The sequence below is a fragment of the Pygocentrus nattereri genome, chromosome 6 (genome assembly GCF_015220715.1).
Source record: "Pygocentrus nattereri isolate fPygNat1 chromosome 6, fPygNat1.pri, whole genome shotgun sequence".
NCBI lineage: Eukaryota > Metazoa > Chordata > Actinopteri > Characiformes > Serrasalmidae > Pygocentrus > Pygocentrus nattereri.
The window spans coordinates 25,781,959-25,800,607 of record NC_051216.1 but is presented as its reverse complement, the minus strand read 5'-3'; the positions used below and the strand labels follow the sequence as shown (position 1 = coordinate 25,800,607).

The 18,649-nt window shown below is 39.3% G+C and overlaps 2 protein-coding genes across 3 annotated transcripts; both read right to left on the bottom strand.

Moving 5' to 3' along the window:
* Positions 1 to 1,390: 1,390 nt before the first annotated feature.
* trim45 (tripartite motif containing 45) lies at positions 1,391 to 14,005 on the bottom strand. The gene is made up of 6 exons (XM_017710792.2): positions 11,926 to 14,005; positions 10,538 to 11,289; positions 5,800 to 5,929; positions 3,578 to 3,692; positions 3,345 to 3,471; positions 1,391 to 2,319 (listed from the first exon to the last, which is right to left on the bottom strand). Exons 1-6 carry the CDS (start codon positions 12,411 to 12,413, stop codon positions 2,171 to 2,173), a joined length of 1,761 nt encoding a protein of 586 aa, XP_017566281.2. The 5' UTR covers positions 12,414 to 14,005; the 3' UTR covers positions 1,391 to 2,170.
* A 341-nt stretch (positions 14,006 to 14,346) lies between these two features.
* On the bottom strand, positions 14,347 to 18,279 carry vtcn1 (V-set domain containing T cell activation inhibitor 1). Of its 2 annotated transcripts, XM_017710779.2 has the most exons (5): positions 18,110 to 18,279; positions 17,845 to 17,909; positions 17,047 to 17,406; positions 14,880 to 15,128; positions 14,347 to 14,576 (listed from the first exon to the last, which is right to left on the bottom strand). In XM_017710779.2, the coding sequence occupies exons 1-5, from the start codon at positions 18,139 to 18,141 to the stop codon at positions 14,467 to 14,469; spliced, it is 816 nt and encodes a 271-aa protein (XP_017566268.1). In that variant the 5' UTR covers positions 18,142 to 18,279; the 3' UTR covers positions 14,347 to 14,466. The 2 variants fall into 2 exon arrangements, with proteins under 2 accessions (XP_017566268.1, XP_037394985.1); XM_037539088.1 differs by lacking the exon at positions 17,845 to 17,909 and having other exon boundaries at positions 18,110 to 18,251.
* Positions 18,280 to 18,649: the final 370 nt, after the last annotated feature.

Here is an 18,649-nt window from a genome sequence, read left to right as displayed (position 1 = left end):
CTCTAATGCCTATAACACCTATAACAAAACATGTACTCTAATGCCTATAACACCTGTAACAAATCATGTACTCTAATGCCTATAACACCTATAACAAAACATGTACTCTAATGCCTATAACACCTGTAACAAAACATGTACTCTAATGCCTATAACACCTGTAACAAATCATGTACTCTAATGCCTATAACACCTATAACAAAACATGTACTCTAATGCCTATAACACCTGTAACAAAACATGTACTCTAATGCCTATAACACCTGTAACAAATCATGTACTCTAATGCCTATAACACCTATGACAAAACATGTACTCTAATGCCTATAACACCTATAACAAATCATGTACTCTAATGCCTATAACACCTATAACAAATCATGTACTCTAATGCCTATAACACCTGTAACAAATCATGTACTCTAATGCCTATAACACCTATAACAAATCATGTACTCTAATGCCTATAAGAAATCATGTACTCTAATGCCTATAACATGTATAACAAATCATGTACTCTAATGCCTATAACACACTCAACTACTTAAATGTTGATTTTCACATATGACCATTTTAAGATCAATTCTGTGCATAGAAATATTTTATAAATGAAAGCCCTGGTCTTGGAGGCCCCGGCCCTGCACATTTAGTATTTTCCCTGCTCAAACACACCTCATCCAATAATTCAGCTCATTAACAAAACCTTCTTGTGTTGAAGTAGGAGTGTGAGAGCAGGGTAAACAGTAAGAGAACAGGAGACCAGCCTCCGGGACCAGTAATGGGAAACCTGTGCATAACATTCAACCTTACATGCCTCTTCCTAGTTTACCCTCGAAATCAAAAGGAACAATGTATTTAAAGATTCAGCACAGAATCATTAGGACCCAAGGATGAGTTAAAACACTCGTGGTGATTAACTAAACTGGTCGAATACTTTTTCTTTCCACACCAGTTAGTCAGACATTTTATGTACTTATTCTTGCCATTACCTATAATGTGCCCAAAACTCAGTAATATGTAATGTTAAAAAGTACCTTCTTTGACATATTTGCCAGTGTTTTAGTGCAAATTATCAAATACACAATATACAATGTGTAATAAATAAATACCATCCTAAATGTTACCAGGCTTTAAATGAGCTTATTTTGACTGGACAGGTCAAATAAATGAGCCTCACCCTCAAAGATAATTAGAAAATGAGAGACATTATCTTTAGTTTTTCTTGTGATATTAAACTATTAAGTCTTTCCAACTAACTATTGTTCTGTATTTTTATTTCCCTTTCATTTCCTCATAATAGATTTATAATAAAGTGGAGAGAACAACAACTGAGACTATCTGACCTGCAAACCTTTCAGGATAAAGAGTAAAAGAGACTCCAGACAGCTACTCACTAAGAAGTCCATCTCTTTATTTGATATAAGGAAAAACTATAGAAACTGGCATTTAAAATGATATTAAAATGATTTTAGGAATAATAATTTTAAGGCACCTCTATAGAATTGGCAGTATTTGGTACAGGAATCACATGTACACACTTAAGGCAACATACAGCATTCAAAACCGATCTAATGCTATCGTATTATATTGGTGTTATCCTAAAGAATACATGCTCATACAGAGAATTCAGTAACAATGACTGTAACACTCCTAATAACTTCAGTGTGAATGGGCAGGGCTAAACTGTAGCCTGAAAAGGCAGGTCTATGTAAATATGTTGTTTTCTTGTGACATCACAAAAACAGTCATTTCATAACAGGCTATTTTTGCAGCTTAGTTTCCACAAAAGAACAGGAGTGAATAATATGCTTTAAAACAACAAATGAACAAATGTTTATATACTACATCAAACTCTTCTATTTAAAAAAACTGAAGAAATGTCTGTTTTCTGAACTATATGCCCTTTAAATACTTTGGTTGAGTGACCTATTGATTGTAAAAAGGTAACAAAGACGTGTTTCACTTCAAATTGATGGTTTTAGTGAAGAGTCCAGCTTCACAAGATAAGCAGCAAGTGGTGTTTTGTTGTCTAGAAACAAGGCATGACAGACTGACACAGTCAGCTGGTGATATTTAGAAATAAGATTACTATTAAAAATAGGGACATGTTTGTCTCTAAATCTGGTACCATGTACACATAACACAACTTCCTCCAGGTGTGGATGTTCATTCAAAGCTCCACAGTTCTGACATGACCACGGAGAGTCCCTGGCCCAAGGCTGCGCACACACTCAGACCCCTCCACTACATTTCCACAGCATGACCAGTGTGGCTTCCCTGGATGACCTTTATGACCATGTCCACAGCCCTGGAACCCTCCTGAACGAGCACAACAAACAACAGCAGAACATGACTGCTCATGCTTACAGACACGCAGATGCTTGTTTGTTGTATGTAACTGAGCATATACCACGAGTATCCTGATTAGATATGCATTCAAAATACTACAGTAGTACACAAAGGCAAGTATTTACAATATTAAGGGTGATTCCACAAAGGAATTTTATCCTTTTTATCCTACTGATATTACCTTTACAAATTTGCATGTAAAGTGTCCTTCATGACAAATGTATTCTTGGTTTTCTCAGCCAACTATACACTGGAAATATAAAAAAATATTTTTTTGCATTAATATGTGGATCCATTTAGCATCCCAGGATTAAAACATTCATCTATTATAGGCATTTAAAAAATGTACATTTTGTCTCCTTCGGCATTCACTCAGCCCTTTTACCTTAATCCCTTACCTTGAGAAATATCTGGTATCTGGAATATGTGAAAGCAACTATCAGCAAAGACACTTTGTAAAAGCTCGATATTGTTCCTGAGATAGGATATTTTAGAATGGTTAAATGCATGTTTCCAATCATGAAAAATGGCAAAAAGAAAAAGAAAACGATTAAGAGCTAAATGGCACCGCAACCATGGAATCACCCTTAAGACACAATTTAAGATATATAATAGGTTTTGTGAGAAATTGGGTGCATTTATATGCGTTTGGTCGGTTGGGATAATCTATTACATGTGACAGCAGTCTTTGGTCAACAACAGTAACAGAGAATAAAACATTACATGTCAATAGTGTTTAATATTATTTGGTAAAATGGTCAATTATCGCCCCTCTAGCACTGGCATCTTAATTATCAGTTATTGCTGCATGCATGCTTTCCATTCAACTTTTAAGTGTAACTGTTAACAAATCATCACTATTTTCTCATTTTAATTGTCATTAGATTTCTTCTTGAATACATTTTCTCATATTACAACATGCTAAAACAGCTAACTCTTCTGTGGTCAGTGTCTATCAACCATACACAGCTCATGGTGGAAGGAAAAGTCTGTACCTGGCATAGTTCCTGTGCAGCCACAGCGTGCCTCTTTAGCGCCACCACTGGAGCAGAAGGAGCAGCAGTGGAAGATGCCACGATGGTGCCGGAACTTTCTCTTCACCGCTAACACAAAAGGTGAGCCCTACAGAGAACACCAGCACATCAACCCTACAGTCTTCCCACGTTTGAGCTGTAAGACAGGTAGGTTAGTAGAATCTCAGTCGCATGGCATCATAAAACCATCCTACCTTGACATGCTGCGCTTTCACACACACCCACACAGAGTAGGATCCGGGCTCCACCGGAGTGTAGGAGACAGCATATGAACCATCACTGTTATCCACCACAGTCGTCTCCACTATGCTGTAAGGCACAAAAGGCAACACAACGGGGTGTGGTGCAACTTTTGTAGTGACAATACATGTTCAAACACTGTAAAAAGCCCAAACACAGACACACTGATCTCGTAATAAAGACGTTAACCTCCTGAAAGGAAACAAAGACAATAAAGACATGGCGGGGAGGGGGTTTAAAAATTACAGAGAGTGAATTATTTGAACAATAAAAAGTCAAATAAAGCTGAAATAAGGCTATTCTACCTTAACATAGCTAAGACAACATTAAACAATGTAAGATATAATTAGTATTGCAGGTCTTACAATTTGAACGTTTGGTACATCGGTTGTACACTGCTTATTGCAGTGCATTTTGGCATTGGTTGAGTGCACTGGATCTTCTGCACTATGTTTTTGGACAAAATGGTGAAACCCCCCAAAACAGCACATTATATAGTGAATATGGTGATTTCAGACACAGCTTAGGACTGCCTTTGGGAGCCATTATAATAAAACACAATGGGTAGTAAAATAGCTACCTACCTAGAATTAGATTTCACTTCTTTGAAGCACTTCTATTGTCTAGCCTTGCTAAATGTCACTGTATAACTTGCACCCTGTCTAAAAATGTGACTTTAACAATGAACCTTTTGCAGCAGGAGTACAGTGTCTTCAGTCAGGCCATGGAGTACAGGAGTCCTCAACTGGCCATGCTCATTTGGAGGTTCTGTTAAAGCAGGTACTCTGTGCCACTATGCCATCTCACTCTCTCCTCAGACAGAAGAGGAAGTATGTCACTGTGAATCTTTTCAAGGCACACTGAAACAGATGTGCTTATATAATCCAGACGCACAGGCTGGCTGCTGAAAAAATGTTTCTGTAATAACCTGGATTGTCACTGAGTAGTCTGCTCTGTCTCTCTGACTCCAGGGTCATCAGAACACTGGGTGCTCATGATTTCATGGAAGAAGACAGACACAAACCACATAGAGCTGTGCCTGCACAGACCACAGAATGATCTATATATAGAAGACAATAGACATCCAGCAAACCTACAACCAGGCAAGTATTCCAAGATATTTTATAGTAGTTCCATCTAGCTTGTGGTAATGTCCTGCTACTGTTACACCACTGTACTACTGACACTGGCCACATACATTACAGGCCAGACTGAAATGTCACTCAGTAAAAGTTGGAAAGAAAGAAAAGAAAGAGTAACAGTAAAATGTAAACACAGAGCAAAGGCTTTGACTGAATGTGTACAGCAGTAACACACAACTAACTAATTATTTGTTTTGCCCCTGAAGGCTTGATTAAATTAATCCAGACCTTGAATCCAGTTTCCAGTCCTGCATTTTCTAGTCACTGGCAATTAACTAACCTGTTCATGTTACTGATTAGCAAGTGTTATACTTACCAGTGACTGCAAAACCCAAGAGTGTCATTTATCAACCATGTGTATCCGCAGTTTTGTGTATAACGCTTGCATACTGTTGCTGTTGTGACCAAACTTTGTATCTCCATCTTTGTAGTTTTACATTTTTTGAGATCGCCAGCTGACCTTTACACTGCGACAAAAGTTCACAATGAATGAACAGAAATGGTCCAAAAATACTTATATTAACTTCATTTTTTCATTAACTTTGATTAAAAGTCAATATAGTATTTTTTTCTTGTCTTGTAAAGTTAACATTCGTCCATTTTTCTTGTATAACTGGTATGAATTCAGTTTTAACAAGTAATACTTGAATAATAAAATGCTGAAATTAAAATGATAAAATAGTGATTATTATACCATTACTGCATTCTCTAATTGAAGTCTTACAAATATAAATGTATTTATTAAAATTAGAATGGAAATGTTAGAATGGAAAATTGTACTTTTACATGAAATTTGTACATGAAACAGATCAACTCCTCATGTGTTTCACAGGCTACTGAAACATTTAAGGTGAAGTTGTTAACCATATAAAGCTATTGTGGGTGCATTTGTGTATGTAAAACAGAGTGGCTGTGCACAAGCAGAGCAGTGTAGGATTTATCGTCACTCACTGCATACAGCTGTGCGAACACACATTTGATAAATATTTTACATGAGTGGAACTAACCATTTCCCAGCAGGGGGTCACACTTACCAGTCTTTCCTGTCCTTGTGGACTATGCTGACTAGCACAGGGTCTCCTCCTTTACTCAGCGGCTCTCCTGCGGAGTCTTTGCAGACCAGTGTGAACTCGCCCCGCTGGCCCTCCACACCCTGCTGGACACCTGCGGGTTACAGAGGGCAGAGCTGATCACACAGAAACAGCCAGCTGGGGGCTGACTCAGGCCAGACTTTATTGCTGCAGGAGACCGTTTTAGAGACGAGCTGAGACTTGAAAGGTTTTTATAACTTCTGTGTGATGACTTTAATAAACCATAAAAACAAAAATAATAAATAATTAAAAATAGCATTCCTGCATTGAGCTGATTTAATAAATGGACATTCTCTGTAATTTCTAACATTTCTACTTCCTTTTATTTTCCTCAACTGAAACTAAACGGAAGGATGGCTTTTGGGCTCTGTCTTAATTACAGCTGCAGCTGTCGGTGACAAATCCCTCCTTTATTGCCACAGCTGCCCTCAGATTCATACACTCAGCCTGACCTGCAACTTAAATCTGATACTGTCGTCTCCTGGCACAACAGATTACCACATACGAAACATGCACAAAGGATCCAATCAAGTACATAAACATAACACCAGCATCTCCTCTCATTAAACACCTCTCTTGAACCAACACAACAAAGAACTGAAACACTGGTAGGTTATGGTTTGGTGAAAATTAAGGTTTTGCTATTAAAGGGGAATTCTACCAACTTTTCAAAATGTCTGCATAATTATATCATTAAACTCGTAAACAAAGTCATTCATCTTTCTAGAAAACTCTGAAAAAGTCTGAAATGTTCACAGTGGTGGCAATAGGAACCGGATGTCTGAGGATGAGTGTACACAGAACTTGTACACAGAAAATGATTGCATGAAATTTTTATCAGCACTTAGCCTGACGCTTGAAGTTTTTTTAATACGTTCATGTTGGAGAGGTACATGCAGTGTTCTAAGGCAAAACACTTTTTCCAGGTTTACTCTGTTTTGAGACGTATTTAGGTTCACATGTCTTTTCAATGATAAATAAATAACTATATTTGCAATGTAGACATCAAGACCCCGGTTCCTATTATCACCACTGTAAAAAGATCAGAGCCTATAAGTTTCTCTACAATGAGCCATCTCACATCAAACCACTCCGAATGACTGCATGATTGACCTATCCAGAAGTTTAACAGACTAGCTTATGACTGTATTTAACATTTTCTATGCTATGCAACAGACCACAAGCACCTAATCAAAATGGACATGAATGACCACACCCATGAAGCTCAAAAAAACATCTGCCTGAGTGGAATGTCCAAAATAGGCCAAAAATCCATCTATATCCACCTATAGAACCTAGAAAAATATTCTATATTTCACTCGTGTTTTTGCTGCCAGCATTATTATGTTAGTGTCACTAGCCATGCAAGTGCTTCTCAGTGTAAGAGGCTTGCTGGAGACAGAAGTAAAAGAAGTCAAATTTTAGGGCTACTTTTTTAAGCCTAAGCAAAAATGAATGGTGAATGGTGAATCACCATAGGCACTGCAATGGCGTCCAAGACTAGGCTTAAACCATGTCTGGAAAGCCAGCCTTCACTCTACTATTATTTCAAACTGCATAACAGCGAGCCTCTAAAAGTATGATGTAGGCGCAATATGTAGCAACAAGCTGTTGAAAAAAGGAGTTTCAAACGCTCCTCTCATATCCAGTAATACCAGCAACACACACTTAAAACCTTCACCAATATCACCAATTCTAAGTTTCAAAACTAAAAGGACTTCTTTGATGCCAACTACAGTGGGTTTATTAGTTTCTGAAGTAGTGTTCATGTAAACATTACATTATATTGAGTGCTCTGATAATGCTCCTGTTTGTGCTCTCTCTCTGTCATAGTGAGGTTTTAATCCAAACATACTTGAAAACTACCCACTGGGCAAATAAAAGACCAAATACATCTATAAACCTTGATTCCTGTTAGTGCCACATATATTTGCATTTCACGCCTCAAAGCTTCATGTTAATGGTCTGGTTGGTGACTGAACCTCTGCAAGGCATGCTGGGACACAGCAAAGTTAACCAGGACTGACACCAGCAACTGAAAAGTTGCCATGGGAACCAGGAATGTCTTCTACTAGTGTTGCCTACATTCCATTCCCTCAGGCGTGTGAGTGCATGTGGGTGTGTTTCCAGTGCTTTGGGAAGCAGGATGTTTAAACACACTATTACTTATATGGCTTCATTCTATTGTACTCTCTAGTACTAATAACATCTGTGCCTTCTGCAGTTGCAGCACCCTGTGCAAGCTCTCTAGAGGTCATTGTATCAGTCTGTTTTGAATTAGTGGTTTTACATTGTCTATATTGACTGGGTTTTAACTAGTGCTACAGGAATAGAGCTCAGCTCCTGGCCTGGTTGCTGAGTCTTATATCAGTACTCAGCTAAACTAATCACAACATCCCAAGTTTTTGTTGATAATTTCCATAGAAAAACATAAACTACAGACATATTGGTGGTGCATCTACATTAGTAAATCATAATATTGACAAACTGCAATGCAGCTTTCAGTTTAACAATATTTTAAGAAATATTTTTGATATATAATGAGTATTATATCAATGATATGAGGTGCATAACATAGTATCGTCCCTGTTGTTCTATGTTGTGCCCTTTACTTGTGTAGGACCTGGCAGCAATGTGATATATACCATTTACTGGGTACTTCAGTGTGTTTTCAAAGAACAGTTGTAAAAAAATTCCAAAAAAACCTGAATAAATAGTCAGACTCCTGTCTGGAAAAACTGGTGTATGTCTGGTTAACACTTACATGGTGCAAAACCTCTGCATAATGCAAAGGTTTAAGTGTTTTAGAGAATTCATACATTACCTTGCATACACTGTGATCATTCAAAGACCTTTACAAATGAGAAAATAGAAAGATAGTTCAAATTAAAATGTAAAGATTTGGATGAGAATCAAAATTAAAAACATGATTAAAACAAGATTAAAAACTGAGCTGAAAGCTGCTCAAATAGGGACGTTTTCAGCCCAGATTTAGAAGTGTCCAGTGCTGGGGCTCTTCTAATGCTGAACTGGTTTCATTTAACAGCAGCATAGTGACTAAACACTGCTTCTCCATGCTTAGACTTTACCTTAGGCACCTCATATCGCTGCAGCATATAAGAGAAATACGCTGGCCTATACCATTAAACAAATTAGAGACCACTACTAGTACCTTCAAATCTGTTTTGTAACATACTTGTAAACAAAGATTGGATTTAAGAATGGAGATGTTCTCTTCTTTCACTCCTAGTGAGAACATTGAATGAACAACAATTTGAATGAAATTAAGCTGTTTGTCTTTTTTGGGAGTCCAAGAGACCCATAGAGAAATGAATCCTGCTAAAAATAAGTGTGTGGGTGAGGTTCTCCAGCTCTAGTTTAGTTCCAGAAAATCTCTAATCTTGTTGATGTTCTTAAGATGGTAAATGCTTTGACATGACATGACTGCTAAAACTGAGATCAAAATCCATTAGTACACCAAGCTTATGTGCTGGTTCTTTAAAATTGTAGGGCTCTCAAATCTAGACAGATTAGTCTGCAGCTAGTCCCTGTCTCTCTCTCATTGCTATTCCTGAATAATCTCTAAAAATTTTTTATTCAACTGCAGAAAGTTTTGTCCCATCCAGTTGGTGATGTGCTCAAGGCACTTACAAAGTCTCAAGGGGACCATAATTGTTTGGGTAGAGGGCCAAGTAAATCTGAGTATTATCTGCATAGCTGTGGTAAGGTATCCAAGAGTCTTGTAGGCTTTGGCCAAGAGGAAGCATGTATAAATAAAATAAGAGAAGCCCAAGAATCGAACCCTGGGGGACACCACAGGACACTGGAACAATACCAGAAACATTATTTTCTATTTTGACAAAGTCTATCTATGAAAATTTTATGGTCAGTGGTATCATAGGCAGCACTGAAATCAAGCAGTAGTACAACAACAAATACTATTCCAGGGTCTGTGTTTAAAATATATGTGTATATATATATATATATATATATATATATATGTATGTGTGTGTGTGTGTGTGTGTGTGTGTGTGTGTGTGTGTGTGTGTGTGTGTGTGTAAACATACTTAGTCAGAATTGTTCACAGTAGTAGGGATAGGAACCATATGTCTGAAGAGTTAATTCCTCTGTAAAGAAAACTATTACATGAAGTGGTTATAAATATGCTGTCTGATGCCTGAGACATCATTTTATGATCATTCTGAGACATGATTTTGGCCTAAAAGGTTTTTTTCTAAAAAGCCATTCATGGTGGATGGGTGTATGCCATGTGTTTATTCTGATTTAGCACTATTTCACCATGATCAATATTAAATATGAACATTCAAAAATAAATATGAACATTCCTGTAGGATCACTGGGGTGTTGTATAGTCTGTAATGAAAATATCTGCATTATAGACATCGCTCCTCCTGGTTCCCACAACCACTCTACAGTTTCTCTACAGTGGACAATTTCTCATCAAACCACTCTGAATGACTTTGTTTACGTCTCCCTTCTGAATTCTGTAGACATTTTGAAAAATTTGTGGAATTTACCTCTAAGATAAAAAAGACACAGATTATGGGAGCAAGCCGCTTCCACCAACTCCACCCCTCCTCTACGCCATAGTCTCTTTTAGCCGATTGACAAAGCCTACTGGTGTAACTCCTATTGCTAAAATATGCACCAATGTCCTCACCTTCTCCCTCAATGGTGCATTTGGAGGGATCTACTGTCTTGGCATGCAGGACTCCCACCATAGGGAATCCATCCACCTGCCCAGCACTTTCCTGTGGTAAGAAGTACATACTGCTACCATTGTCATGGCTGACCATGGCTGGGTGTGGATCATAGCCGCACTCCGCCAAGTTCATTAATCTTCTCATGGTAACTCCTTTGGCATTGAGGATCTCTGCTTCTGAGCCACATGTGAGCAGACGCTCAGCAAACTCCACACCTTCGTGGGCGTCAGACAGCGCCTGCTGCAGTTGGACACTCTGCAGATTAAGCTGGTTCCGCCTCTGCACCCTGACCTCCTCCAGAGTCTGCAGCAGTGAACAGCAGTGGGCCTCCACCGCACTGGCATAGCTTCTAGCAAAGGCTCGAATCTCACTGGCCAGTGTCTCTGTGCGAGTCTTTAAGGCTTCCTGGGATATCTCCACACGCCTCAGCGCCTCCTGCAGACGACCGAGACGAGGTCGCAGGCTCCCAGAAACCAACTGCCGGATACGATCACCATGTTGGTAAATGACGTCATGAGTAGAGTTGCACTGGTGGTCCCGGTGAAATGCAGCAGCACACTCTAGGCACACAGCGAGGTCACAGGGCTCACAGAAGAGACGCAGCTCCTGTCCTGGGTGCAAAGAACACAGGACAGGCCTGGAGAGACGACCCCGAGACTTTAGCTCTTCTAAGCTATAGATAGAGTGACTGGATGTCCTCTTTTGCCTCCTGCAGAAAAGAGTAATGTGTCAATTATGAACTATTTCAATGCTATATGGCAAGAGTCATATTCCTTGCCAAATTCCTAGAGAGCCACATCAGGGGCGGTAGCAGATTGGACTGGAAAGGGTCTCTAGCTGGCAGGGGTCTGCAAGGGTAATAGACTAAAATTTTGTTTTTTTATTCCAGGTTGTTTCTTCATTTAAGATTTTATTTCCATGTTTAGTGATATAACTAAAGGCAGTTCTTGAAGCCTTGGGACATATCTATAATCATAGTTTGTAAATCTGATTGTTATTGTTGTTGGGTGCAACAAATGAATAAACAACAACTTTTTGTTTAGAAAGTAACAAATAAACAAGCCTAATTGTATTCAGGGAGCTTCCAAATGAGCCTACGGTACAATGCCAAGCGTTGATTAGAGAGGAGTAAACCCCCCTCAGCATTATTTTGTGGAGCAGTGGGCCTGCTGCTTCTCATTTGGATGGTTAGAATATTAAAAAGATTACTCAATTTACCTCTAGACTCTTTTTACTTGTCTTAAGAAATAATGAACCAGAAGATTTAAGACATATCAGACTGAAATCAAATGATAATGCATGCATAAATAAGGAGTACATTAAGAAATAATCTGCTCATACTGACCTGTGAGCTTGGCTACAGAAGTCGCAGAGGTTAACACAGCACACTTCACATCGCTTCCCTGCATCACCGTCACTGCATAAGTCACACAACACGCTCTCCTCCATCAGGAGGGTCTCCATGAACACCTCGTCCAGGGCAAGGTGGTCAGTGGTTAGCCCATCCACGCCCGACGAGGGTAGGTCCACCTCGGAATCGCACTCGGGACACAGAACCGTTAGAGGAAGCGGACTGCGCCCCCGCCCCTCATCGCCAGCCCACGGTGTCTTACCTTCGGCCCCCAGCACCGAGAACGGCTCGATCTGCCGAATGCAGTCGGCGCAGAAAGTGTGCAGGCAAGGGAGGATTTTAGGCTCCCTAAACATCCGGTCACAGACCCTACACACCGCTCTGGAGTTACGACCATTCTCGTTCCCTTTAACCGCGTTTTTGGTCTTAATCTCAGACTCGCTCTTGCGCTCGTAAACTGGCTTTTCCTCACGGAGCGACATCGTAACCTTAGTAACGTTAACGGTGCCCGGTCTGTAACACTTTCGCCAGGGTAGCTCCAAAAAACAAAGAAGACTAGCAGGACCCTGAAAAACACCCAGCAAGCAGAGTTGAGGAATCAACTGTTGATATATTCCTAAAAGCACTTGGTTTTTAAAATGATTGTAACGTAAAGAGCTGCCATTTAAAAATCTTACACGCTTCTCCCTCGAACAAAGTTCGGCGACTCTTCGCTCTCGAGAACGTTTGTTTCGGTCCAATCAGCGAGCGCGGACTCGTTTGTGGGCGGGGCTGTAAGGACTTGGCTGTAACTGCTATATGAGGAGGGCGGGGAGAGCGCGCCGTCAGTGCGGACGGCCGCAGTGTCTCCATCTACTGGACAGACAGACCGGGCTGTTGTCCCATATCGACCCATTTCCCCTACAGTGAACCAACTGGGTTCAACCCAGCAGAGCGTGTAGATCGACTGAGGTCATCTCACACGGCTCCTCAGAATGTGTGGACAAAAAAGTGTGGTCGGATTTTTTAATGGCGGCCGAATTACAAAGGAGTCCAAGTTCACTGACTCATTTATCACACGCGCGTTTTGATGTAATACATTACATTTTGATTTAACACTAAAACATTTCCAAGCTGTTGGGTCGCTTCATGTGGCGGTGGACGTGCTGTTATTGTAGCGTTATTAAAACGGGGCATCGTTCATTTTACACATGTTCACTTAGCTGGTTTAAAATTCGCCACACCGCGTTTGGGGTAGGCCCAGTGAACTGACTGGGGAATGATGATGAAATGGCTGAAAGATTTCAGTACAGCATGGCTGACGGCCGACTAGTCCTGTAACAGGGAGCGACGTCGAATGCAGCTGTCTAGTGAGAAGAAGCAGCACTCAGTAAATTCTTATGTCAGAAAGTTTTACTCAGCCAATGACCAGATCAGCTCTCCAACCAGTCAACACTCAGTAGCCTTTAACAAAGCTCTGGATTTAAGCTAAGTCTCAATTTGCATCCCTGCTCCCCGTTTGGAGCACTGCATGGAACTATGGCTTCTGCACTGAAATGCAATGAATGTCAGACAGGGAGTCTCACAGCTTGTGGCTAAATATAAATGGCTTTATATTACAAATAAATGTACATTATTTAAGTGTAGAATCTGCTATATGGTGGCCTACATACTGCACTACACAGGGAGTAGGGAGCCGTTTGAGATTCAGCGTTAGTGATTCTGGGCTCTAGGCAATGGATGCATATTTTCAAATGAGTAGAAACCTCCTGAGTGGCTGTTTACAGTGCAAAAATGACATCCTGGGAAGTGAAATCGTTAAATCAAGTTGACGTATCTAATATTTTTCATTTTGACATTGTGGTACAAATATTGTAAGATTATTGGACTTATTTCTAGATTGTTTTATTTGTTTCAATGAATAATCCTTAAATCAGGCACAATTATCTGCCAGTATAGTGAGATAATTTGATACAGAGTAACATAGAAGTTATGAGTTATGACAACACTGAAGCTACTCTTTTTTTCTCTGCCAAAAAAACTTTGAGAGTGTAGCTACAATTTTTTGTCTTCACTCTTTGTGTTTCGGTTATATTTGGATGACTTTATTTGATTTTCCCTCTCAACACCCAGAATACGAAGGGCGTTTTTCAGGCTTAACATACACAGAACAGATTTAAATGTCAAATATATAGTATAAAATCATAGACAGATATACAGATGTAGACAAGAACAGCAGTGACAGCAGGAAAAATGACTTCATAGTAAAAACAATCCAGCTTATTTCGGCTAACTAGTGGACGAATGGAATGTTAAGTAAGTGTGGTTGTTATTTAATTGCTTTGTGTAACTGTCAAACTGCACAAAACTTGCAAACTTGCAAGCTCAACTTGAGACCCAAATCATGAAGAAGTGAAAAAAGACAGAATGGATCAGTATTATTGATATTTATTTATGATCATTTTAGGTTAAAAAGCAATAAATGCAGATTTACCACAGTTTTATAGAGCAGTCCTTGTGGATGGTACTCCATATCCATCATGCTCTCCAGTAACTTCACCATGCCAACATGTAGAGGAGGAGAGGAGTTGTGCCAAATAATGGCAGTGGCAGCATCTTCTGTGATGAACTGGTCACAAAGTAGGAATTTTTCAAATCTCCTTCGCCTGAAGAGCAACAGAAGAACAGCACTTCGGTTCAAGTCAAGGTAAGAACTTTGTTCCCTATTACGTTTGAATCGCGCTCTCGGGTTCACTCGTTCAGGCGGCTGACAGTCTTGACACATTACTTTGTTTATGTCACAGTTGCTGTATTTGCCATAGTATCACTGGATAAGGACAAGTGGGTGTCATCAGTTGTGAAATGGCTTGTGTAAATGTTTTCACTGTGGGTGAGCACTAGTTTTTTTATTTGTTTTGCCTGTATATTTGTGTTAATGTTGATACAGCCTTAGCCACAAACACACACACCTGTTACTTCAGAGACTGATTTGATGAGAAAGTTCTCGATGAAACAGGTGTAGATCTCTGCAGCTGTCAGGGGTCCTGGGAGGTTGCTCACTACTTGCACAATTCCAGTGCTGCTGCTGTTAAACTGTGTGCTGCTGTTTAACTGCTTTCCGTTCTGGTCTACCCAGGTTACGTTAGGTGTGGCCTGCCATCTTGGAGCTTCAGCTCTTAGACCGCTGTTTGATTTGGTGATGGTGGGAGCTGAGTAGACTGCAAAAGGGGAACACTGATATTAACAGCAGTGCTTAATGGTTTATTATTATAAAGTATGCAGTATTGTGCAGAAGTCTAAATGATTTATCTGGACAAAAAGCACATTTCTGTCTGTAGAAACACATAACCACATAAACATAAATGCATAAAAGTTGATAATATTTTTCAAGCTAGTTAGAACACAGATTTTGACAGATTCTCCAGTCACCAGTCGGTGAATATATACACATACAGTAGATACAAATACCCCACACACCTCTCTAAACACAAATGGCAGGTTTTTGTAATGTAAAATGGAAACCAAGTGAAATCATGTCAAAACGTCTTGCACCTTTAATGTGAAATTAAAACAATCAGAAAAGGTTTAGGATAAGAAAGGGTACTAGCACTTTGAAGCACTGAGTCTTTTTAGGTTCATGACAAGGTTCGAGTTTAGTTTGGCACATCTTGTCTTGGTGAAGTTTTCCTACTCCTGAGAAAACATTCTAAATCCATTAAATTGCAAGGGCATCTCCTATGTACAGCCCTCTTTAGGTCACCTCACAGATTTTCAGTTCAGGTCTGAACTCTGGTTGGGCCATTCCAAAAGGTTGATCTCCTTTAGGTGAAGTATATGTATTGATTTTTATGTATGCTTCTATTTTCTAACAGATCTGTGATTCCCTCCACCTTGATTAAAGCCCCAGTCCTGAAGAAAAGCAGCCCCAAATCATGATGCTGCCACCACCATGCTTCAGCATACACATGCTGTTCTTTTGATGATGTGCTGTGTTTTTGGAATTATGACCAAAGAATGGCCACATAGGAGACTGTCACAGACAAGGAGCAACCAGTACTTGCCATATATTCTTGCAGCTTCTTTACTTTAATATGGCCATAAACCTCTTCATAGCCTCCCTGACTAGTTTTCTCCTTGTCTTCTCATCAGCTGGATGAGGGATGTCCTGTTTTTGGAAATGACGCTGCCACACTTTTCCTACTTGTTGATTGTCATTATCTGTGTTCTGTGGTAAGTTCCAAAAGTAATGCCTTGGAAATAAGTTTGTACCCCTCTCCTAATCAACTCTTTTCAACAATGAGTTCCCGTTCATCTCTCTATGGCTTTTGCAGTAGGATGCAACCAACAATGTGTCAGGAAAATCCCACAGGAACAGCTGAACTTTAATTAGAGTCACTTTAATTAATGGCAGGTGTACACAAGCTACTATTTAACATACGTTTGAATGAGGTGATTGGTTGATCTGAACACAGACACTTGTCACATTAAAGGTGAAAGAAGTTCTGAGATTATCCTGATTTATTGGTTTTATTTTTTCACATGAAAAAACCTTTTCCATTCTAACAGTGGTTTGTAGATTTTTTATATCCACTCTCTCTCTCTCTCTCTCTCTCTCTATATATATATATATATATATATATATATATAAACATAAAATGTGCAAAGGTCATGGCACATTTAGTGTTTTCTTTTTTCCAGCCTGCTAAACTAAGCAAATAAATATAAAAATGCAGTAACATTTGTAGACAAATGTCATATTGAAATGTGTTCTCCATAGAGGGTGTGTTAACTTATGGGTGTAATAACACGCTAGACAAAATAGATTGAGATAGAAAAATGAAAATGAGCATCATGGGGATGAGTGAAATCAGCTGTGTTCTATTCATTATACTGCTAGTGCAACTTGACCCAGCATGTTAAGTGTCATATGTCACAATCCCAGCTCAATGCCAGTGCTCTAGTCTTCCATCTCTAGTCTCAATTATAGGCTATACAATAACATCATGATTTATCTTGATTCAAATGTTGTTCAAAGTATTGTGAGAATATTGAATAATAAAACCAGCTTCAAGTCGAATCGCGAGCTGAATATTGTTACATTCCTAATATTAAAAAAAATACTTTGAACTTTCTTACCACTCACTCTAAGGTCAATCCTCACTCTGCCCCAGACTCCAGGAGCACCCACATTGCAGTAATACACACCATCATCCGTCATCTTCACACTTCTCAGGAGTAGAGAAGCGTTGCCCCCAGCGATGGCATCTGTGAAAAGCTGGGCTCTGTCTTTGAACTGTGTGTTCTGGTCCTGTAACTGTGCTGCATTGTTCCTGTATTGATAAACCAGCCCAGTGAGACCTTCTTTCTCCCAGGTGATGAACACATCACTAGAACGATCCGTTCCACTTTTGGTGAGGAACTTGCATTCCAGAACCACATCCTCTCTTAGGTTACCAACTGGAAAGGGGGCACTGGTCTCTACAGTCCCCTGGGATGCTTAAAAGCACAAACAAATCCAGAAAATACTGTTATTTATTAATAACAATAGTATAACACTACAGTTATTCATAAATACAGGCACTTATAAAAATGTAAGGTGCACAGAAATACAAAAACTAAATATGCCAAATAGAAGAGGGCAATATGGCAAAAATGTAATATCATGACACTTCAGGAAATAATGCATGATATGTCACAATGTCAGCACAGATAAAATAGTGCTACATTAAAAATAATCAAAAACTATGAATCAAATGCTTTACATTTCACATATTGTGCTACACTAATTCCAGTTTTTAAAGGACTAATTAGACTGTCTATTTTTAATCAAACATGCAAGTAAGTACTGTAAATATCCACTTTATGCCCTACAGCCAACACACGACACTTTTGAGCAGTAAATTCCACAAATATGTTCAGAACTGTATGGCTAACCTGAAAATGCAATAGCCAAAAGGAGAATTATGAGTCCAGCACATACAAATATAAGGACAATCATGCTGCAAGACAAAAAAACATGCAAAAATAACAGACATGTAGTTTTTTCTGTGAATGACTATTAAAAACGAATTTGAAATAAAATGAATATTAGGTCTACAGTCATATGAAGATTTACCAAGCTGATATACCACCATAGTTCTGCTAAGACACTATTAAACATTATTTACTGAATACAAGTATTCCATTGTAGAATGATAACCTCCAAAAGATGATCTGTCCAATTGAAGCCATGCTGCAGTCATCTGATGCTGATTCCGTGCTACATTACTGATGAATCAATCCCCGTATTTTTTTCATTTCTGACAGTATGATGAAGCAGTGTTCTACAATGTGGGTCCACTCCAGTCTGCTGACCTCAAGCCAGCCCATTCCAATTCTGAGCCTGAAGCATGGGAGTAACACCTGCTCCTTTTGTCAATATTGTCAGTGGGAGGCGTATGCTGACACTACTGATAAGGCTCAGGTGAAATGGCTGACGGCTGACCTGAGCTGTGTATTTTCTAGATAAAAGAGACCTTTTCAAGTGCAACTAGGAAAACTAGAAACTAGACAAAATATCCTTAACAAAACAGTTCTAGTAGCTACTAATGGCCCTCACCAATATTCAAAGTGAAGATAATTGAAAAGGATGCTTCCATCATTTGGTAGTACTACTCACATTTACTGAAGACAAAACTACAACAGGTTCATTGTGGTTCAGTCTGAGACTGAATTAGGTTTCTATGAAATAAAAATAATA